Genomic DNA, 26,069 nt, shown 5'->3' with positions numbered 1-26,069 from the left:
ATGGCCATCTGTCTGTACGAGTTAGCCTGGGTCGACCCGGGTTTGTACCCTTCCCTCTCTGTCACAGCTCAGAAAGGCTCCGTCCTCCTGAGCCCGGGAAAATCCTGACGTAGAAAAGCAGTGTGGTGTTAATGAAATACACCTGTGTTGTCTCTGCACGGCGTCTCGGGTGACACGCTTGAGTGAGACGTAGCACACTGAGGTCCTCACACTCGATGAAATAACTGGCTGCTGTACTTCATCAAGTACCTGAGCATGAACCACAGGAACTGTTTGTGTGTCTGTTAAGCTGCCAGGAGAAGTTGATCATGTGACTGTAGCACTCACAGCTGTCAGCCTGAGTGGCAGCTTGATGGACAAACCCACACTCACACTGGTACGTTCTGACTGTACCCAGTCACCATTAGGCCAAGCAAGAGAGAGCAGCAGGCTGGAGAACCTGCAGCTGAGTTCGATCTGTCTTAGAGAGGAGCAGGACTGCATCAGAGTGCACACTCATCGAAAGCGCTGCTCTGATGCTGCTGTTGAAGATGCAGCAGAAGATCACGTCATGAAGACACCAACGTGGAGCATCCATGAAGCTCAAAGCTGCAGGAAATGAGTGTAACTGTTACCACTGTTAGCCTTCATGTCATTCACGCTGACACAATCATAAACAGGACTGATCGCTGTGACGGAAGCATGTGTGTCCTGTGCTGTGACTAACTGATGCATGGATGCTTTAATCACATCAACGCGTTGTGCCTTTTGTTGTCGTCACAGTTGAGCATACTTGCTCGTGTGTGTGTGTGTGTGTGTGTGTGTGTGTACTTCAGTAGCTGTCAGCTTCAATCTTCATCAGTGTGTCTTTCAGCACTTCACCACTAATCCTTTCATTAGTCACAGAAACAGAGCAGGGTGCCACATTCCTCCGTTCAGCTTCCTCTCTGTGTTTCTGCAACAAGAAGCAGCTCAGAGGAGATTCCCAGATATAATCCAACCCCGTCCCACACCCGTCTGTGACTTCTGCTGCACACCTCACCGCTGTGCTCATACATGCACTGCACCAGCCTCCGGTAGTGTTGTGCCACTCCCAGCAGCACCTGCAGTACCTTCAGCATCTGCACTGTCAAACCTCTGCAGGCCTCGTTCTTGCCGTAACGCCATGGTCCTCCTCACTGATTGTCACTTCCATTCTTATCTTCAGCTCAGTTTTCTGAATAAAGTCTTTTACATAGAACAGACTCTGCCTTACAGAGCAGGAGGAACCCCATCAGAGCAAGCACTTTGTGACAGTAGGAAGGAAAAACTCCCTTTTTAAAGGAAGTAACCTCAAGCAGACCGGACAGGGCTGAGTGTAAGGAGAAGAGAGCAGCAAGAGCTGGTTCATTACTAATGACTAAACACAGCCGTGATGTGTAAACGCACAGGTAGTGACAGGGATGAGTAACAAAGGTGTTACATGCTGCACTGAGGTGCACCGGGACGATCACAGAGTCCACTCACAAGCCAATAAGATCATTTGTACCTTTCATCATTTTATTAGAATTATTCAATCAGAACTGAGCACGAAATCGAATAAAAAGTCTGAGAAACAAAACACTGAATAATGACCACAAACAAAACTATGATTTGAACAAAGCTAAGAGTAAGTAAATGAATCCAAACGGAGTTATTTATGGCTGCCACATCGACTCTCACAGTAAATACACCGACGTATTCATCGTGTTGTGAGCAGCTTTCTTTATTACTCATCATAAAATCACGGACTCACAGGGACGAGAGCCACCTCATGTTCAGTTGTCCACATGTATTGGCTTCGTTGTAGGTACAGTTGAAGGTTTTATAATCCTCGTCTCTTGTGAACGCTAGCTGTAAATTGTTGTGTTTTTTATATCAGCATTGGACTGGTTCTGATGGTCTGGTTTTGGGAGGTTGGGGGGGACGAGAGTAAAGACGCTGCCGGTCATCTTCTGGTCCCAGCTCTGGATGCCCACAGAGAGCGAGCTGCTCCATCCACAGTGGGATGATGCCTCTCTGTGAACAAGGCCAGCACTGCAACATGCAGCTGATCATGTCACTCCTCAGGTTCAAAGGAAGACTAGTCCCCACGCGTATGAGCAAAATGACATGTGGTGACCTCTACCTGACACAGCTGTGTGGTCACTCCTGACCCGAGTGTGTGTCCTTAGCCCACAGGGTGTAACGTGTTGTCTGTTAGAGGGAGTGTGTGCTCTGATAAAGCACACGACTGCAAAAGTAGTCACTATGTAAATGTTAGAAATGAATCGAGCTGCACAACGCAGCGCTGTGTGACAGGCACAGGAAGTGAAACCATGCATAGTTTCATGTTGCTCTTCTTGTTCTCTCCAGCATTATGTTAAACAGTCTCATCTCCAGCTAACTGTCCTTCCTCTGTCCTCCCCCATCTCTCTCTCTGCATCCATCAGCTCCTTTCTCTCTGCACACACTTTCTTCACTTGTTAGCACATTTCACACTCCTCAGCCAGCTGTGCTGCACATCCTTTCCAGCCTCTGACTAACCAGGTGACAGAAGTCTTAGTGTCCAGTCTGCTTTGCCACTCTTGACTGTATGTCCCAGCACTCCTGTCGACTCCTCCATGTCCCTCACTGTCCCGGAGCCTCAACTCCTCCCTGAACTCTGTGCAGCATCTTTCTTCAGCTTTCACCATTTAATCCTCGTTTTCACCATGGCTTGTTATTATGCAGTTATTCTACAGACTAGCATCCAGTGTTGCCCAGCTACATTCTCCCCTGATCTCTTTCAGATTTTACCTTCTGATATAGATGTGGTCCACCTGTGTGCATCGCCCTGTTCTTCCCTCTTCTTGAAGTACATGTTTTCCACAGTCTTTTCTGTCATTTTCACAAAGTTCATCGTCGTCTGTCCTTCAGTATTTGTCTTCCTAACACCTACCCATCATCATCCCCATCATCACCTCTCTTCCCTTCATCTACATGCACTATACAGTCTGCTTCAGTCACCACACTGTCTCACCCTGCTTCATCAACAAAAGAAGACTTTTCCATTGCTTAGACAGATGAACATGAGATGAACGTGCAGCTGAATAAGAGATGGAGTCAGTAGAAGGAAGGAGCCAGAATCCCACGTTACTGATCAGGTGTGGTAGAGGCGTAGTGCAGTACGAGTGCAGTGGGAATGGTGCTGTAGTGTGTGTTGATGGTGTGACTTTTGAAGTTCTACCTTAAGCTCAGACTTGGTGCAATGCTGCAAATCAGATGAACAGCTGTTCAGCGTGCAGGCAGATAATGAGTGAAAACTACCCAGCAGCGTCTTAAGGCAAAGCGTTGTGAAACGGGATTCAGCTCCTCCATCCTGCTGAGTGTGGTTTTCACTTTCACAAAGCTGAGACCAGCAGCGGCTGGAGCGGCTGCATTAAAGGTGAAGCATCAATCCATCAAGGTCTAAACTTTATGCACACTTTCAGCTGCCTGTTGTTGTATGTTGGCACCAAATAAATAAGATTGAATTGAATGGAGTCATTCAGTTGTTAATTACTGTGAAGTATTTAGACGCGTCAGCCTTTACAGCTAAATGAAACACAAAGTTACACATTGTTGACTTGAATCAAATGTCGAGTTATTTCTGAATCGTGTCCCTGCTTCACTCTTTAATGTCCCTGCCCCCCCCCCTCAGAGTTTCTTTCCCTCTTTCACTTCCTGTGTAACTGATCTACATCGATATAGAAGCTCTTCTGCTGAGCGATGTGAATTAGCCTCAGTCAAGCAGCGGCTCTATTCATTAACTTAAGCCTGGGCAACTGTGGAACAAAGTGCCTCGCTGCTGAAGCGCCAGCACACAATGCCTAACACGTCTTTATTTGCTATTAGGATGGCTTTGAAAGGCAAGCTGAAGAGTGTGACGCTGCCGCTTCCTTCCAGTTTACTCTGCTGCCGTTTGTCATTTATTGAAAGCTGTAATGGGGAATGGGGCTGGCATTCCTTTTAACAGTGTGAAACATTAAAAGTGAGGAATTTATTAAGGTGCTTTTCAGCGAATGAATCAGGGTCTCCGTATCCTGCACTGCCACCATGGTAAAAGCCTTCCTAATTGGTCCAAATAGATATGTACTGAGTGTGCAGAGTTAGAGCAAGTGCCAGTCAAACATGTACAGAAACTGCTGCTTCTGCTTGCTGATTTACAGCAGAACGCAGCTGAAACTTGGATACGGAGACCAGTATTGACACACACACATGGCCTAAGCTGCTAATTGGTAGGAATTCACTCAGGCTGCTAACACATTCTGAAAAAATGACATGCTCCCGCAGGGAAAAGGTCTGTAGAGGGATAAGGATTAAGGAACACAGAAAGCTCTGCTCTTTAGCAGCTGAAGGAGAGTAGAGTGTGGGCTGGTTGAAAGGCATAAGTAATGAGTGCCCCCCCCCCCACTGCATATCATTCTGCTGCCTGATACTCGACGAACTGGCATTATGGCTCATTTAAATGTTTTTCTTAATGAATGGAGTATATTTAAACAGACATTGTAGTTTTCTCCAGATTCATATTACAGTGCAGATTCTCCTCCAACAGGCTGGAAGCTATTTATATCTCAAAAAGTCAGTTCATGCATTGCTGATGCAAAGTTTTATCCTAATGGAAACACTGAAGGCTTTGTAAAGACGTTCTAGATGCTGAACAATCAGCAGCAGTGCACTAGGCTCTCATGTTGACTAGCTGCCGTGCATACGAAAATTACAGCAAGTCAGTGAGTTTAAAGTCTGTAGGCTCTCAGTCATCCGGGTCATGGTAGTCTAAGGAGCTTGGAAAGACAGCAGCTGGACTTCTTTCAAATGTCTTGAAGACATTTCAGCTCTCATCGCAGAATCTGTTTCATTTCGTAAAACAAATGCTGTCCCAGGTATTTCAACGTTAGTCGGTGTTGTCCCTGAGGAGGGTCATTGAGGGTCGCGACATATTGGCAAAGAAAAGATGCCAGTGGTCAAATTTTGCACAGAGAGCACAGATGGTTTGAAAGAGGACTCAAAGAGGCCATTTATGTCCAATTTGAACTGAGGGCGGGGCTTACAGCACAACCTGTCTGCTGCCAGTGCAATGCCACGCATTCACACTCCGATGGACGCATCGGAGAGCAATTTGGGGTTAGTATCTTGCCCAAGGATATTTGGCATGCAGACTAGGGGAAGCCAGGAATTGAACCGCCAACCTTCCGATCAGTAGATGACCTACAGCCACCCACGAGTTTTCGGAGAAACGACCCACAGAAGGACAGCACCCTCCGCTCCCGTTCGCTTCAGTGCCACTCAGTGTAAGGTAATGCCATCCAGAGTAAGAATCTGGTTAGATACCATATTTCTAAGGTTTTCAGGGCCGAGTACAATAACCTCAGTTTGATCTGAATTAAGAAGCAGAAAGTTAGCGGCCATCCAGGTCTTTATGTCTTTAAGACATTCCTGCAGTTTAACTCATTGGTGTGTGTTATCTGGCTTCATGGACAGATAGAGCTGGGTGTCATCTGCACTGAGGTCTAGCAGGAGCTACAGTATCCAGAGTCGTACGTAGTGAGGAGGTAAAATTATTAACAAGATGATCGACCTCTGTTGGAGCAGCGTTCAGGTAGCTGCTCTGCTCTGTGTTGGTACAGGGCATTGAAGATGATAACAGTGGGTGGATTATTGTGATTGTTTATGTTTAAGTTGTTTGTTGCTGGTTTTTAGTTAGTTTTTTGTCTGTTTGGGAGCTGACACAGTCTCTGTGGAGATGGGGTTGTGTGGGAGTAACAGGAGGAGAAGCTGCAGAGAGGCGTGTAAGACTGCAACTCTGGATAGTCACATTTTGGGGGGGTTTAATAAATTTGGATAGATGAAATGAGGGCTGCTCCATCCAAGTTGGGATGGGTGTTGTCTCTCATAACAACACCAGGTTTCCTCCTGAGAGTTTATGCTCACTGAATTAACATTTACATGTAGAAGACTCCCTTGACATGGAGTTTGGAGCATGGACTGGTACCTCTTTTCAAATTCTGTGTTACAGTCAGTGTACTGTACATTACCACAGCACTAATCCATCTTCAACAGTCGTATCATTATAATCAGGGCTGGAAGTTGCACTCTTCATCACACAGTTTTCGTCTAACACTCAGATCTTCCGTCAGTAAACCTCGACACTTTAAGCAGATGTTTCACAGACTTTTTTCCCCTGCAGCTGATGTAATCAAAGGCGACTGTTGGAAAATTTATTATGAGTATATATGGAGTGGAGTGATTCATTTATCTTTGATGATAGTAAAAAAAAGCACCTCAAAGCACACTGTGCGCTGTCTATCTTGCGTGCTGCACAATATCGTTTATTACTTAGTAAATACTGATATCTATGACTAGCTAGTTTATTGTGATGGTGCTTTGTTTTCTCTATTATTATGTTGCTCTTTGTTGTTTGCTGTCTCCTCTGTTTGTTTTTGTTTGTTTGTTTGTTTGTTTTTTTTGTTTTTTTCTCCATACAGGTGACCCAGGAGTTTTTTTTTTTTTCTCTCTCTTCCCCCCCCTTCTCACCGTCTCTTCTCCCCTTTGGTTTTCTTTCTTTCTCTCCCCCTCTCTCTCTCATTCATTCCCCCTGTCCTATTTATTAAAAAAAAAAAAAAAAAAAAAAAAATGACAAAGGATGAACTGAAGCTCTGCCATCACGTAATGTCGCATACTGCTGTTTCTGATGTCATTTAAAAGAAAAGAAAAAAAAAAAAAATCATTTAGCACATCACACCCCACTCCCCTGAACAGTTTCATGTCTTTTTATCCACGACTCAGACTGGAAGGTTAGTCCAAACACCTGGAAAGATATAGTTAGAGATGTCAGATGAAGGTTTTGTGTCTGGTATTTTCAGACATCTGATGGTAGCAGGTGAGCAGTGCTGTTGTCATTCCAGTACACATGCCATTACTGCTTTCACTCAAAATCCTTTGATTCTCCTGACTTGACAGCCTGCCCCCTCCTTTCCTATGCAGGAGGCAGCGTCTAAGCACAGGCATGCAAAGATGAGGCAGAACTGAACAGCCCGCCATCCATAATTAATCCACCTTGATTGCATTTTCTAATCCAGTTTGGATGTGGTTCCCCCACAGCACACACACGTGGCTCTCTAACTTTTCTTAGACTTGATTTAAGACATCTTTGAGGTTTAACACATTCACAGTCTGGGTTGGTGATGTGAGAGCAAGCACAAATATACAGTACACTACACCATATATACTATACACCTATATACTATACACCGTACACTACACCATATATACTATACACCTATATACTATACACCGTACACTACACCATATATACTATACACCTATATACTATACACCGTACACTACACCATATATACTATACACCTATATACTATACACCGTGCACTACACCATATATACTATACACCATATATACTATACACCGTACACTACACCATATATACTATACACCATATATACTATACACCGTACACTACACCATATATACTATACACCTATATACTATACACCGTACACTACACCATATATACTATACACCATATATACTATACACCGTACACTACACCATATATACTATACATCTATATACTATACACCGTGCACTACACCATATATACTATACACCTATATACTATACACCGTACACTACACCATATATACTATACATCTATATACTATACACCGTACACTACACCATATATACTATACATCTATATACTATACACCGTGCACTACATCTATATACTATACACCGTACACTACATCTATATACTATACACCGTGCACTACACCATATATACTATACACCTATATACTATACACCGTACACTACACCATATATACTATACATCTATATACTATACACCGTACACTACACCATATATACTATACATGTATATACTATACACCGTACACTACACCATATATACTATACATCTATATACTATACACCGTGCACTACACCATATATACTATACATCTATATACTATACACCGTACACTACACCATATATACTATACACCTATATACTATACACCGTGCACTACACCATATATACTATACATCTATATACTATACACCGTACACTACACCATATATACTATACACCTATATACTATACACCGTACACTACACCATATATACTATACACCTATATACTATACACCGTGCACTACACCATATATACTATACATCTATATACTATACACTGTGCACTACACCATATATACTATACACCTATATACTATACACCGTGCACTACACCATATATACTATACACCTATATACTATACACCGTGCACTACACCATATATACTATACATCTATATACTATACACCGTACACTACACCATATATACTATACATCTATATACTATACACCGTACACTACACCATATATACTATACATCTATATACTATACACCGTACACTACACCATATATACTATACACCATATATACTATACACCGTACACTACACCATATATACTATACACTGTGCACTACACCATATATACTATACACCTATATACTATACACCGTGCACTACACCATATATACTATACACCTATATACTATACACCGTACACTACACCATATATACTATACACCTATATACTATACACCGTGCACTACACCATATATACTATACACCTATATACTATACACCGTGCACTACACCATATATACTATACACCTATATACTATACACCGTGCACTACACCATATATACTATACACCTATATACTATACACCGTGCACTACACCATATATACTATACACCTATATACTATACACCGTGCACTACACCATATATACTATACATCTATATACTATACACCGTACACTACACCATATATACTATACACCTATATACTATACACCGTGCACTACACCATATATACTATACATCTATATACTATACACCGTACACTACACCATATATACTATACACCTATATACTATACACCGTACACTACACCATATATACTATACACCTATATACTATACACCGTGCACTACACCATATATACTATACACCTATATACTATACACCGTGCACTACACCATATATACTATACATCTATATACTATACACTGTGCACTACACCATATATACTATACACCTATATACTATACACCGTACACTACACCATATATACTATACACCTATATACTATACACCGTGCACTACACCATATATACTATACACCTATATACTATACACCGTGCACTACACCATATATACTATACATCTATATACTATACACTGTGCACTACACCATATATACTATACATCTACAGTGGGGCAAAAAAGTATTAAGTCAGCCACCGATTGTGCAAGTTCCCCCACTTAAAATGATGACAGAGGTCAGTAATTTGCACCAGAGGTACACTTCAACTGTGAGAGACAGAATGGGGAAAAAAAAATCCATGAATTCACATGGTAGGATTTGTAAAGAATTTATTCGTAAATCAGGGTGGAAAATAAGTATTTGGTCACCTCAAACATGGGAAATCTCTGGCTCTCACAGACCTGTAACGTCTTCTGTAAGAAGCTTTTCTGTCCCCCACTCGTTACCTGTATGAATGGCACCTGTTTGAACTCATCATCTGTATAAAAGACACCTGTCCACAGCCTCAAACAGTCAGACTCCAAACTCCGCCACGGCCAAGACCAAAGAGCTTTCGAAGGACACCAAGAAAAGTATTGTAGACCTGCACTAGACTGGGATGGGTGAATCTACAATAGGCAAGCAGCTTGGTGTGAAAAAAATCAACTGTGGGAGCAATCATCAGAAAATGGAAGACATACAAGACCACTGATAATCTCCCTCGATCTGGGGCTCCACGCAAGATCTCATCCCGTGGGGTCAAAATGATCATGAGAACGGTGAGCAAAGATCCCAGAACCACACGGGGGGACCTGGTGAATGACCTGCAGAGAGCTGGGACCAAAGTAACAAAGGTCACCATCAGTAACACACTACAACGGCAGGGAATCAAATCCCGCAGTGCCAGACGTGTTCCTGCTGAAGCCAGTGCATGTCCAGGCCCGTCTGAAGTTTGCCAGAGAGCACATGGATGATACAGCAGAGGATTGGGAGAATGTCATGTGGTCAGATGAAACCAAAGTAGAACTTTTTGGTATAAACTCAACTCGTCGTGTTTGGAGGAAGAAGAATACTGAGTTGCATCCCAAGAACACCATACCTACTGTGAAGCATGGGGGTGGAAACATCATGCTATGGGGCTGTTTTTCTGCCAAGGGGACAGGACGACTGATCCGTGTTAAGGACAGAATGAATGGGGCCATGTATCGTGAGATTTTGAGCCAAAACCTCCTTCCATCAGTGAGAACTTTGAAGATGAAACGAGGCTGGGTCTTCCAACATGACAATGATCCAAAACACACCGCCCGGGCAACAAAGGAGTGGCTCCGTAAGAAGCATTTGAAAGTCCTGGAGTGGCCTAGCCAGTCTCCAGACCTCAACCCCATAGAAAATCTGTGGCGGGAGTTGAAAGTCCGTGTTGCTCGGCGACAGCCCCAAAACATCACTGCTCTCGAGAAGATCTGCATGGAGGAATGGGCCAAAATACCAGCTACTGTGTGTGCAAACCTGGTAAAGACCTATAGTAAACGTTTGACCTCTGTTATTGCCAACAAAGGTTATGTTACAAAGTATTGAGTTGTATTTTTGTTATTGACCAAATACTTATTTTCCACCCTGATTTACCAATAAATTCTTTACAAATCCTACCATGTGGATTCATGGATTTTTTTTTCCCATTCTGTCTCTCACAGTTGAAGTGTACCTCTGGTGCAAATTACTGACCTCTGTCATCATTTTAAGTGGGGGAACTTGCACAATCGGTGGCTGACTAAATACTTTTTTGCCCCACTGTATATACTATACACTGTGCACTACACCATATATACTATACACCTATATACTATACACCGTGCACTACACCATATATACTATACATCTATATACTATACACCGTACACTACACCATATATACTATACACCTATATACTATACACCGTACACTACACCATATATACTATACACCTATATACTATACACCGTGCACTACACCATATATACTATACATCTATATACTATACACCGTACACTACACCATATATACTATACACCTATATACTATACACCGTGCACTACACCATATATACTATACACCGTACACTACACCATATATACTATACACCGTACACTACACCATATATACTATACACCTATATACTATACACCGTACACTACACCATATATACTATACACCTATATACTATACACCGTACACTACACCATATATACTATACACCATATATACTATACACCGTACACTACACCATATATACTATACACCTATATACTATACACCGTACACTACACCATATATACTATACATCTATATATACTATACACCGTGCACTACACCATATATACTATACACCTATATATACTATACACCGTACACTACACCTATATACTATACACCGTGCACTACACCATATATACTATACACCTATATACTATACACCGTACACTACACCATATATACTATACACCTATATACTATACACCGTGCACTACACCATATATACTATACATCTATATACTATACACCGTACACTACACCATATATACTATACATCTATATATACTATACACCGTACACTACACCTATATACTATACATCTATATACTATACACCGTACACTACACCTATATACTATACATCTATATACTATACACCGTACACTACACCATATATACTATACATCTATATACTATACACCGTGCACTACACCATATATACTATACACCGTACACTACACCATATATACTATACACCTATATACTATACACCGTACACTACACCATATATACTATACACCTATATACTATACACCGTACACTACACCATATATACTATACACCATATATACTATACACCGTACACTACACCATATATACTATACACCTATATACTATACACCGTACACTACACCATATATACTATACACCATATATACTATACACCGTACACTACACCTATATACTATACACCGTACACTACACCATATATACTATACACCATATATACTATACACCGTACACTACACCATATATACTATACACCGTACACTACACCATATATACTATACACCATATATACTATACACCGTACACTACACCATATATACTATACACCATATATACTATACACCGTACACTACACCATATATACTATACACCTATATACTATACACCGTACACTACACCATATATACTATACACCGTACACTACACCATATATACTATACACCTATATACTATACACCGTACACTACACCATATATACTATACACCGTACACTACACCTATATACTATACACCATATATACTATACACCGTGCACTACACCATATATACTATACACCTATATACTATACACCGTACACTACACCATATATACTATACACCATATATACTATACACCGTACACTACACCATATATACTATACACCATATATACTATACACCGTACACTACACCATATATACTATACACCATATATACTATACACCGTACACTACACCATATATACTATACACCTATATACTATACACCGTACACTACACCATATATACTATACACCTATATACTATACACCGTACACTACACCTATATACTATACACCGTACACTACATCTATATACTATACACCTTATACTACATCCATGTACTATACACCTATATACTATACACCGTACACTACATCTATATACTATACACCTGCACAGCAAATCCAGCATGTCCAAATTAACACTGTCGGATTTGATTTCAACACTATTAAAGTGTCTATATGGGTCCACACCAGAGAGTGTTAATTTAACTCTTTTTGGAGAGTTGGTACGTTAACTCTGATTTAGTGTTAAACACCAAATCTGTCTGGAGTTGATAATTTAACACTTGGTGTTTAGAGTTTATATATTAACTCTCAAAGAGTATTTTAGTTTAACTACGTAAGAGTTATCTTCTAATTCATTCTAAAAAGCGGGAATTTTACTGTTCTGAACTTCTAGAAATTTCTTTTGGAAATAAACATTTACTAAAAAGATGCAATGGTTTTTGAAAAACATTTATTCTGAACTGTGCACCACAATTTCAAAACATCTGAAAGATGTAACAGTGTACATGTTCTCACTTTCATTAGAATTTTGTTTATCAAAAGGTCTGACATGGTAAATGCAAATAACAGCATTCTCATCACCTATTTCTTCAATACAATATGCATGTCCTTCATTCATCCCTCTGTGGAACTTCAACGCACTTCTGCTCTCCCCCATATTCCATCTTCACAAGCATATCCTGTGCGGAGATTGAATAAAAATTAGTTGACACTAATTAATGGCACAAATAATCCAGTAAACAATTGCAGCACAGTAAAAAAAAAAGGAATCCTCTTTGAGCCATTACTTGTGTAAAGTATTTTCCCAAAAGACAAAGACACAGGCAACAGGTAATACTGAACTAAATGTAAAACCTCAACCTTTTTCATTTTTACCTAAACCGTGTGCACAAAACTCTGGAGGGATCTATGCTAACGTAGAATCCAGTCAGGACGTCTGCTACTGCTGTTTGCTCGGTTTTTTTATGGGCGATCGTTTTCAGGCTTCAAGTAGCACCATTATACCAGCATTTACATTCTGCACATTGTTTTAGGTGTATTTGACCAAAAGTTTGACTGAAAAATTCACATGCAAGCTTTTTTTCAAGGCTGTGGTATTTGCCTGCAAACAATACCTTTCAGCTAGCTAAAACAGAATATTATGCTATCAGCGAGCAACATGGCTAATGCCTTTCACACAGCTTTGTCTCAACTCCAAAGAGCCACAGAAGTAAAAGCTCATAATAATAATTGAAACAATCTTTGAAAAAATGACTTACCAAGCATGGCAAACAACTCAAATATGTAGAGCAAAATGTTCTGAAACGGCTTCACTTCAGCTTCGATTGGAGCCGTGCTGGGGGCGGAGTCTGTGAATTTACTCTGTTGGTGTCATAGCCCCTGTAGGAGTTCAGAGTTAAGAGGTCAAGAGTTAATGTTTCCATTGTAACACCTCCAGATTTGACAGAGAAACACTCATTTTTAACACTCGATTTTAACTACTATCATTTTACACCTCAGAGTTACATTAAAAGAATGTGACTCTGCTTAGAGTAAAATTAACTCTACTTTTGCAAGAAGACTATTAACACCAAAAAATTTAACACTTTTGAATTTGCTGTGTATATACTATACACCGTACACTACATCTATATACTATACACCTATATGCTATACACCGTACACTACATCTATATACTATACACCTATATGCTATACACCGTACACTACATCTATATACTATACACCGTACACTACATCTATATACTATACACCGTACACTACATCTATATAATATACACCGTATACTACATCCATATACTATACACTGTACACTACATCTATATACTATACACCGTACACTACATCTATATACTATACACTGTACACTACATCTATATACTATACACCTATATACTATACACCTATATACTATACACCGTATACTACATCCATATACTATACACGGTACACTACATCTATATCACTATCACCAGCTTCTGCAGCTCCATCAACAAACATTTGGGCACACTCTGAGGAGGGGGCATTGGCTTACAGATGAACGAGAGTGCTGTTAAAACAGCGCTATTATTATTATTTTCTGTTAACTGCTTCTATTAACTTACTCATCCTTGTAAAAACGATCGCCGATGGGCTCAGCCTATCAGCAATATTGGATATATTCGTCCAATTTCCCATATCTACACTGTATATGAGTGTAGACTTGTATATAGGTAAAGCATGTATGGACTGTATAACGTCCAATTCCAAATGTCCACTTTTAAATAATGGAATTTAAAATAAGGTGGTAGGAACAGCAGAAGTCTAAACTTCATCCTAAACATTGTGCAGACATGGAGACGCTTTCTTCTCTCTTGTTATTTCACTTTTATTTACATGTTTGAAATAAAAAAATTTCTGTCTAAGAAAAGCTTTTCTTAGACCGAAGCTTATTTTCAGAAGCTTATTTCAGATGGAGATGAGAAGTGTAAAACGTCTCTTCTGGTCTGATCAGTCAGAATGAGCAGTTGTGTTTAAAAGTCATGTGCACGTGGACCTGCGCTCCTGGACCTGTGCATGTGGACCTTTGCATACACACACACACACATTCGTACAGCAGTCTGTTCTCCTTTAAGTGCTTGCAGATACACACACACTCTGATTGATGCATTGCAGACAATTTGAGGTTCAGTGTCTTGCCAAAGGGCACTTTGTCCTGCAAACTGGATTAAACAGGAACAATCTAATGAGTTTTTGATTGGCCCACTCTACCTCCTTAGTTGCAGCCTCGTCCCCATGTATGCTGCATCTTGTTGGCTGAGGAGGAGAGTTACCATCCACACCAGTAGGGGTAATGTGTGTAATGGCAACGGCCACATTAAAGCTGTAAATGTGTTCTATGCACCATGCGTGTTTTGCTGTTATATGTGGCGTGTACACATGCCACTGTTTGTGTTCAGTGTTGACATTGATAGGATGTGTTGGTTCATGGTTTTTGGGCTCACAAGCCTCTTTGCTACTTCAGCAAGTGCTTGTGGATGAAGTGATGGATTACCTCACTGTTTGCTATCTCCATCATATTCCTAGCTCTCCATCTCCCTTGTTTGTGCCCTCTTCTTTCGGCTGCTGCTCTGCAGGGAAATGAATGGACCCCCTATTTGCTGCATCTGCATCTCACTCTAACGCTACCTGCCGGGAGAGTTGTTGTGCATGTGTGTGCTTCCCGAGACTCGGGAATTGATGGTGTGTGTGTTTCTGAGTGTGTCTGGCCAGGTCATTTAGTACTCTATATGCAGGCTTGGAACAGGCTGATAAGCTGTTTGCAAAAACTGGCAATTAAAAGTTGATCAGGCTGTCAATTCAAATGGAATGAAATGGAACCAGAAAGTAATTAAAAGGATGGCATGAAAATGACAACAATTATATCTCTTAGCTTCCCATTACCAATGCACACAGGAATTTAATTAGTTTAGCAGCTTATATGGGCTCATATGGTGAGCTTATACAGTAAATGCACAATAACACTAAAAGGCAGCCACCGGACACACAAACACTGATGGCTGTTGTCATAAAGCACTTTGGCCCCTGCTTTCATATTAAACCCACACAGAGAGAGGCAACACATGTCACATGCAGATATGCTGACTTTTGAACTGGTGCTGGTGGATCATTAATGCAGTCAATGTGGGTACAATTAGTGTGCTTTAAGCAGCAGTGGATTGGTGGAATATTCCCAGACCTCCCAGTTTCCCATATGGCCATAGACTGCATATTTGCTGTGTTAATGAGCCTGTCAGTTTTTATCCTGCTCAGCAAGGTCCAGAATGGCCACCTTCAGCAGCACCGACTGTGTGCGTGCAGCGTTTTCACACAGTCTATGTGATTCTGTATAGAGACTTTTTTCTTCTTCATATGAAGCCAAAGATTGCTCATAGCCCGAGGAGCTTCATATTGGAGAAAATGTTGATTCCTGTTGGATCCAGCTGGGCTTTAAGATTGGTTCTGCCCCAGACTCAAACAGCTGCTCTCATTAGAAACTTTATTTAACCCTGCTGCTGAAAGCTTGACCACAGATGTGTGTGCTCTATATTTGCCAGCTGGGATCTGCAGAGCTCTCCCTCTATTTAAAGTGCATTTAAAGTGGGCACCTCTATTTAAAGTGCCCAATGCCGAGTGCAGCCGGGAACTTTTATTTGTGATGATGCAGACTGATTTCCAACAAAATGAAAAGTTATTGTCTTGGTCTGCATTGGTAATAAAGCGCCGTTGTCACGTGCGTGTTTTGGTGTGCATTGGTAATAAAGCGCCGTTGTCACGTCCGTGTTTTGGTGTGCGTTGGTAATAAAGCGCCGTTGTCACGTGCGTGTTTTGGTGTGCGTTGGTAATAAAGCGCCGTTGTCACGTGCGTGTTTTGGTGTGCGTTGGTAATAAAGCGCCGTTGTCACGTGCGTGTTTTGGTGTGCGTTGGTAATAAAGCGTCGTTGTCACGTCCGTGTTTTGGTGTGCGTTGGTAATAAAGCGCCGTTGTCACGTGCGTGTTTTGGTGTGCGTTGGTAATAAAGCGTCGTTGTCACGTCCGTGTTTTGGTGTGCGTTGGTAATAAAGCGTCGTTGTCACGTCCGTGTTTTGGTCTTTAGTCCTGTACTCCAAAGATGTATCTGGGGAAAGGAGAACAAATGAGCTGTTGGCACTGAATGTGTTTTATTTGAATTTCCACTTGATAAAGTCTTCTCAACTCCTGTCGGCTTAATTAACTTGGCATCTTTCCTGGCAATGTCAGTTTGACTCTTTGGCTCCAAGTCTGCTTTCTGTTGCTGTGACTTAATGTCACAATGATGAGGTCTAACTGATGGACTGTCTGTCTTAACTGTTAGCATTTCTTAGTTGACTAACAAAGTAGTGTAAAACTGAGAGAATCCAGTTTAAATCTGAGGACCAATAAATGGACAATTTCAAACGCTGTATAAACAAAAGCATCTAAAACTATTAGTGTCTTATTATTCCTCCTAGGACCTGGCGTCCACATATGTGGACATTACATTTTGGGTTGTCTAGACCAAAATACTAAATTTTGCTCGGCAAGGGCCTGATATCCACTTACAGGTCCCAATCAGTCCAAATTAAAAATGCATGCCGCGGAAGAGTTCCGGTCTGAGGAGGTTAACCCTTTAAGACCTGGCCGAAACCAGAAGTGACGCAGAAAATGTAGTTTTTTTTTACCTTCAGGGCCTTATAAGCCTACACTGGTGTTTTTAAAAGTTATGTTGGACTTTATGGTTTTCAGTATAGTTTCTGGGATGCTTAGAACTCAAATTGCACTGCTGAAAATAGTTTATTTTGATGCACATGCTGTTTTTTTTTTTTGGCAAGTTTGCATTATAATATTTATTTTCGTTTTTCCTGCAGTATATAAAAATTGGTGTATCTCAAAAATAAAACTATGAAGACACTCAAAATTTCCCGTGGTTGGAAACTGTGCAACTTTTTTGTATTTACAGTTTTGAGGGATAAGCCTCTTAAATTTCTCTCACTAAAAATATATGTAAAAAAACAAAACAAAAAAAGATTTTCGATTTATGCAGTTACTATGGGCTTAATGCATACATATTATTAAAATTTGGGCTGCACATTGTACTCAACACAGGAGATGAAAAACATTTATAGTAAAGATGTTAAGTATGACATGAAAGCAAGTTACTACAAAAAATAGATTTGCAGCATTTTTCTATAAAGATGACGCTGATGCAGCGCCATCTGGTGGCATAACAAAAAATTAGATTGAATGACCAATACATCTGGTACCAACCAGTGACGAGTAGTCGACCAGCCGCACACATCTGTACTGTTACCAGCTTAGCTTAATACTATGATTGTTTCTGGTCATCCGAAGAACGTCCTGCCACCATGTGATGAATGTTTACGTGGGGCTGAACACTCGACGTTTATAACACAGTTTTAGCACCTCGTGATAGACTTGGTTAATTTGAACTGAGAGTCAAATATTATAATATTCAGACACATGTGGATAAGTATGCTCTGTGTGTGTGTGTGGTCGTTCTATGGCACACAGCTTGTTTACATGAGATTAGATTTAATTGTATGACCTAAACTTGAGGAAACAATTTCAAACTTTATGTAGAAAACAGGAAACTAAACTCGGTGCAGGTCACCCAGTTAAAGAGCCGGTATGACAGTAGAGTTCACCGCTTCTGCTTATAGTCAAACCAACACGACAACTTTCATATATGAAAAATGTGATTGGAGGCTTTGATCGACAGCAGGTTGTGATGATTGGCCAAAGTCACTAACCTCCATTACTATAATAGTTTTACATCCATTTTGTCATTAAACAAATGAAAATCTCTGCATGCCAAACTTTAAAATACCGCCCCTTCTGGTCTGACGTGCTCGGACCACGTCGTGTCCAGCTCTCGGTCCAGTCTCCGCCTGCTACAGTTCTTAATGAGGAAGACAAAGCAGGCCTGCTTGTTTGTTACAGCTGGCTAATGCACACTGCATTTTATAGTAACTACCTCCCCACAACGTTGGTATCACACCCTTGAGATATGCTATGGCAGGCACAGCTGGATCTCCAATTGGAAGATGGCGTGCATACATTAACATAACAATGTATCTGCAGAGGTTTTAAAGAGAGAATAAAAGCACTAAAGATTTTCAAAGATCATTAAATTATGACAACTTTGTGTTTACAACATGTAAGCTTTACCTCAAGGTGAATACTGGGGCGGGCATGCATTTGCATTAATTAGCATCTTTAAGAAGTGTGGGGACAGTGCCGTTTCATTACAACAGAAGAAGTCGATAAATCAAAAAGAGGACTGGGCGCTGGAGTGATCGTTAAGGGTCTGTGGTGGTCACAGAGCCACAGGACGGAGTGCGAGGGTGCTCTCCTAAAGCTTAGTGGTTGGTAATTATAAAGTGAATATTCATAAGTCAGAGTGCAGTGTGCTGGTGCAATAAGACTGAGAACACCATTCAGTTACTGTACTTCTCACTTTGATGAAAATGTGTTTTCCAACACAAACACTTACCTTTACTACTGGGGTCATGGAGGGAGGAGTTTCATTTTACATCTGTATAAACACAGGGTCTTAGCTGCACTCCTCCGAACAGATTCCTCTGATGTTGCTCCTGAAATCTGCTGGAGCCACTCAGGTAACCATACCTGTCACTGCTCATTTTACCATTGGGACCACTGGGGACCTTCCACACCTGCTCCGCTTCAGCCCCCAGTACCACTTCCTGATGTTCCCGGAGGATTCCCACAGATGTCACTGCTGTGGTCTTCTGTTCCTTGTCAAACACCGCTGTCTTGTTGGTTGGCCAGTATCTGCTTTTTTTCTGGGCCACAGGACCTTGGCCTTCAGATGTGTCTCCCAGCAGGAGTTTGGGACTAGTGCTCAGGTTGGTCCTCCTGGTCTTGCAGTCCTGGTGTACTGGTCTATGAACCAGTAGCTGGTGCTTCTGAGCTGCACTGATGCACTCACTCATATGTGCCTACTCAGCTTGGCTGCTTTGATGGCTAAGGGCGAAGCGTCCCTGTGGTGGAGAGGGAGATAATCATCTGGCAGTTTGGGGTTTCTGCGCTCTGAGGTTGACCTCCACTTAAGATAAATGTCAAAGGTCAACTTTTTGGAAAATTACGTAGAATTTTCAAATTTATACCAGGAGGGTTAGCAGAGACGGCCGCAGTATTGTTGAATCTTACATTTTCTTCCAGGCTGTGGCACATTTGCTGTGATCAGTGTTGGGATGGTTACTTTAAAATGTGTTCCATTATAGATTACAGATTACATGCCCCAAAATGTATTTTGTAACGTATTCTGTTACGTTACTCAATGAGAGTAACGTATTCTGAATACTTTGGATTACTTAATATATTATCATGCTTTTTTACAACTACATGAATGTCCTATTTACAAATATTTCTTCACGTCATGAATTAAAGCAAACTGTTTATTCACACTGGACAGCTATTTGCTTGCACTTGTATTTATTGTTTAGTAAATAGATATATATGGAAAGCCTGTGATAGACCAGCACAGTCAGCTTTTTGCCCTATCACAGCTGGGATAGGCTCCGTGTCCAGCTGGGCTCTGGTAGCGCACACTGACCAGTGAAATCACCGATGTTTGTGCTCATAAATTAAGGCGTTATTTATGGTGATGATATTATTATGTTAATTAGTCCCGGTTAGTAACTCTGGCCCAAAATGTCCAAGCTGTCACACGTAAGCATTCACAGCTATACCGGTGTCCTCATCACAAGCCTGTGGGCCCCCACCCTACCTCGCTGAAACCTCAGCCACTTACTGCTTCCAGCTTAAGTGGACTCTAATAAAGTTGCTCTTTGATGCATTAATAACTTCTTCCCTTCTGGGCTGCGGGGCCAACTTCCGAACAGCACTCTGCATATCCTTGCCTGACATGCACATCTTTAATTATTTCTTTCTGTGAGGGTTGGATTGAAACGAGGGGAACAGGAAAGTGATGACATATTTCTAATGAATCCTTGAAAAAATAATACTGCTGTCTAAGCTTAAGGCATCCTGAAGAAGCCTTAGTGAGAGAAGTGGAGCACAGAAGAAAGGAGGAGCACTCCAAGTTTTATTATCTGTACTGGTCAGCTGGCTCAATGAGAACTTAGAATGAGAATTATGTTATTAGAAGTCTATCATTCTATATTATAATTATGCAAATAGAATTCTATAATTCCATTTCAATTCTATTTAATTCTATTTTATTTATACAGCACCAACAACAGCAGTCGCCTCAAGGTGCTTTATAATGTAAGGTAGAATAATACACAATAATACATCCAGAGAACAATCAAATGACCCCCTGTGAGCAAGCACTTTGGTGACGTGGCAAGGAAACGTCCTCAACATCACCCAGCCATCCTGTTTCCCCGGCTGCTTGGGGCAGGCTCCCGGGGGCCAGCTAGCGGGGCCTATGCTGCCTTCGGCTGCACCAGCTACAGGGGCCTGGCTAGCTTCAGGTGTATCAATTCAGTAATCCTGGCCTCCAGAGCTGCAAATATGCTACATTTATTACAGGTATCATTACTGCTAAAGGAGGCCGAGGAGTAACTAGCATCTGACATCAGTCTGCCCCAGAGCAGCTGTGGCTACACCTGTAGCTGCCTCCACCAGTGAGTGAATGTGAGAGTGAATGAATAGTGGCATTGTAAAGCTCTTTGAGGGTCTCGAAAAGCGCTATATAGATGCAGTCCATCATCATCATCATTATTATTATTATTATTATTATTATTATTATTATTATTACAATGAGCAGGAAAGTGCAGGAGGGACAGGTGAAGAGGCCATGCTGCTAGCCAGTCGGCTACGAGCTAAGCTAAGCTAGTGAAACAGTAAAGTTAGGGAGTGAGTACACAGAGAGTGTGCTTCGGATGAAGCACGTGAGGATTATACTATGAAATAAGAAGTTATTTATACACAAAAACACCACTGTGTGTTGGAACAGGAAGTGACACTCCACTACAGAGAGAGACAACACCAAGTCACCATGTCACACATCACATGACCTCTTTTTTATTCTCATACACATCACCTGCCTCCTGCTGTGGATCAACATCAGAGAAACATTTAAAAGTACAGATACACACCTTTCATCATCTGATGAAAGCGCATATCGTTTGTTTGCACCTCAGTCTCAGTAACCATCATGTAAGTCAGTCTTCATGTTATTGTACCTGAGTTAAATTTGTTTCCACAGTCCTTACACCACTCTCTTTTCCACACTGAGTGGAAATGTATTTGTATCTGTGAGTGAAAACACAAACTGTAGATGAGAAGTATTGTGTTCACAATGCTTTCATACAGGATCTGAGATGCTGTCAGTGTGTCGTCACGTCCCTGTGCGAGTCAGGGACAGTGGCTTTTACGCCCTATGATAATCTCATTTGCACTTCATAACCGTGTTTCTGTTTTCAGGAAGCATTCTCACTGCTGACAGTAACCCACAGGCTGAGCACTCTTTATCACTCTCAGCTTAAAGTCACTGTTTAAAATCATTATTATTGTGTGTGTGTAAAATGTGTGTGTGTGTTTGTTCTTTCAAAAGTCGCATCCATGAGAGGAAACGGTTTTATTCACATTTCTCATGGTTGCTTTTCTAGAAGGAAAAGCCTCACCTGTGTGTGTGTGTGTGTGTGTGTGTGTGTGTGTGTTTGTACTGTGTGTTTGTGTGTGTGTGTGTGTGTGTGTGTGTGTGTGTGTGTGTGTGTAGTGTGTGTGTGTGTGTGTGTGTGTGTGTGTGTGTGTGTGTGTGTGTTTGTAGTGTGTGTGTGTGTGTGTGTGTGTGTGTGTGTGTGTGTGTGTGTTTGTAGTGTGTGTGTGTGTGTGTGTGTGTGTGTGTGTGTGTGTTTGTACTGTGTTTGTACTGTGTGTGTGTGTGTTTGTACTGTGTGTGTGTGTGTTTGTACTGTGTGTGTGTGTGTTTGTACTGTGTGTGTGTGTGTGTGTTTGTACTGTGTGTGTGTGTGTGTGTGTGTGTTTGTACTGTGTGTGTGTGTGTTTGTACTGTGTGTGTGTGTGTTTGTACTGTGTGTGTGTGTGTGTGTGTTTGTACTGTGTGTGTTTGTACTGTGTGTGTGTGTGTTTGTGTGTGTGTGTGTGTGTGTGTGTGTTTGTACTGTGTGTGTGTGTGTGTGTGTGTGTGTTTGTACTGTGTGTGTTTGTACTGTGTGTGTGTGTGTGTGTGTGTGTGTGTTTGTACTGTGTGTGTGTGTGTGTGTTTGTGTGTGTGTGTGTGTGTGTGTGTGTGTTTGTACTGTGTGTGTGTGTGTGTGTGTTTGTGTGTGTGTGTGTGTGTGTGTGTTTGTGTGTGTGTGTGTGTGTGTGTTTGTACTGTGTGTGTGTGTGTGTGTGTGTGTGTGTTTGTACTGTGTGTGTGTGTGTGTGTTTGTACTGTGTGTGTGTGTTTGTACTGTGTGTGTGTGTTTGTGTTTGTGTGTGTGTGTGTGTGTGTGTGTGTGTGTGTGTGTGTGTGTGTGTGTGTGTTTGTACTGTGTGTGTGTGTGTGTGTGTGTGTGTGTGTGTGTGTGTGTGTGTTTGTACTGTGTGTGTGTGTGTGTGTTTGTGTGTGTGTGTGTGTGTGTGTGTGTGTGTGTGTGTGTGTGTGTGTGTTTGTACTGTGTGTGTGTGTGTGTGTGTGTGTGTGTGTGGCACCACCTGTCCTTCACAGTGGGTGTTTCCGTCCTTATCAGAGGCAGTGTAGATTGAGGGCCATCACCCACACTCTGTTGCCATGGTGAAGGCGGACAGAGGCCAGGTTGAGTGGCAGCTCGTCTCAGCACTCGTCCTCCTTCATGCTTTTTAATTTTCCAGTTTGTGTTCACACTGAGTCACTGACACGGGCTGTAACTGATCACCTGTCTGTACTGCATGTCAGGAGTCTGCAGCATGTTTCTGTCATAAAAAATGCAGTTGCCAGCGACTGCACTGAATAGTTGGCATTGGCCCAGATCTAGTTGCCAAGGGCAACCCGTCCTGAGCTGCGTCAGTGCCTACCAGGGTTTGTTGTACAGGTACGGCCCTAAGTCTTTATTTAGTTTAACGGCACAACCAGAATCTGCTCAGTTTATCTGAACCCAAAATACCACAAGAATCACAGTCACAGCCACAGTGGGGGTCATCACAGTGGGCGGGATTCAAATAGCCTGCTTTTTATTTAGCAGAAAGGAGCGTGTTGACCTGCAGAATTAGTCAGTGCGCATGCATTATGAATTCAGATTTTAACATTAAATATACATGGGTGTTGCCAGTTTGATGGAGAATATGTGTACGGTGGTTTTGTGCTGACAGTAGAAAAGCAATGTCTTCTGGCACACGCGGTGCCCGTCAGTCAGAACGCCACGTCTCAGATTCATGGCCTGCATATGCAGAAGCTTCACGTCTGCACAGATGTGATGGAACAAGTGCAGCACAGTGATTCTGTTGGTCTCTTCAGAATAAATGACAAACGACATCAGTGGCTTCAGACAGGAATTAGCAGCATTATTGCTTTATTATTACTCAGCCACATGGATCATGTTGATGCATGGATAGAAATTCAATGTAACCTGACCATGTTATATCTAAACATGGGCAGCACCTCATCAGTCAGTGTGCTAACATTTTATTGAAAATAGAAAGTTCAGAAGTATTCACACCGTGTGTGTGAAAGTCCTGCGAGCTTCACTGCAGCCAGGTCAGACTGCACAGGCCAACCTTAGCCTCTGTGCTTCAGTGTGTTAGTGAGTCCCAGTACAGCTTATAGTCCCAGTATAAGTGTCATGGTGAAGACTTCCCTCCCTCCTCTCCTGTGCCAGTGTTTCAAAGGTGCTTATCACTAATCCTTATTTGTTACAAAGTGATAAAATGATACACTGACTGTTAGCGTCTACATTCCTGTTGCATATCAAAGGGTGGGAGCTTGTGTGTGAGGGGGGCAGGGGGCGGGACCTCATATGTCCACACCCACTACAGCACACATGTGGGTTGCAAATACATCTCCTGTGTCTGTGGTCCTTTGGTGTTTGTTTGACAGACACTCTGTGCGCTGACACGGGACGGTCACAAAGTAACAGCACTGCTGATCACACATATTCGAACACGTGGTTTTCAGGGGTCATAATTCTGTGTGCTTGTCTTATTTCCACAGATTGGGCAGCTGGTGTTCAAGGGCATGAAGCGCCTGAACAGGATTCAGTCCATAGTGTTCGAGACGGCCTACAACACCAATGAGAACCTCCTGATCTGTGCTCCAACCGGTGCTGGCAAGACCAACATCGCCATGCTGACAGTTCTCCATGAAATCCGTCAGCACTTGCAGCCCGGTGGCGTCATTAAGAAAGATGAATTCAAGGTGCGATGCACACATCAGCTACACTTATTAGTGCTGTTTATGCTGAAACGGCTGTAGTGTACTGATCTGTCAAGGAAAGATGTCTTTGTGATAACTGCTTCCTGTTTGTAGTGTCACTCCGGCTCGGAGCCTTTGAACACGAGTCCTGGAGATTCAGTTTGCTCCCTGGTGAAGTTTCACACAAGCCCTGCAGGGATTCAGATCACTCGCTGAGATTTCAGGCAGGGAGTTAATAGGACTGCTCTGATAGGTTGAAGTCAAGGGGAGCTGGAGTCATGGGACTTCCTTTAAGATGCTTAGTTTGTTCGGTTGATTTGAACAGTTTGCGTGTTGTTTCACTCCAGTAATGACGTTTCCCTGGATTGTCTTGTGAGTCTGAAAGGATCTACAGCACTGATGATGCTAAATACTAAAGCAGTCAGTGTAACGGTACCATCTCATGCTGTCACTGCTGAGAAGGAAACGAACGACAAGCATCAACAG

At 41.8% G+C, this 26,069-nt stretch overlaps 1 protein-coding gene across 8 annotated transcripts in view; it reads left to right on the top strand.

The window, feature by feature from the left end:
• Positions 1–26,069, top strand: part of ascc3 (activating signal cointegrator 1 complex subunit 3) — a 153,694-nt gene that overhangs the window by 36,447 nt on the left and 91,178 nt on the right. For all 8 annotated transcript variants that reach the window (XM_080895959.1, XM_080895962.1, XM_080895958.1 and 5 more), the window contains one exon: positions 25,383–25,586. In XM_080895959.1, coding sequence (XP_080752085.1) covers positions 25,383–25,586 — 204 coding nt within the window. The remainder of the gene's footprint in view (positions 1–25,382; positions 25,587–26,069) is intronic.

Source organism: Rhamphochromis sp. 'chilingali', assembly GCF_963969265.1.
Source record: "Rhamphochromis sp. 'chilingali' genome assembly, chromosome: 11".
Classification (NCBI taxonomy): Eukaryota; Metazoa; Chordata; class Actinopteri; order Cichliformes; family Cichlidae; genus Rhamphochromis; species Rhamphochromis sp. 'chilingali'.
This window is presented reverse-complemented; position numbering and strand designations above follow the sequence as displayed.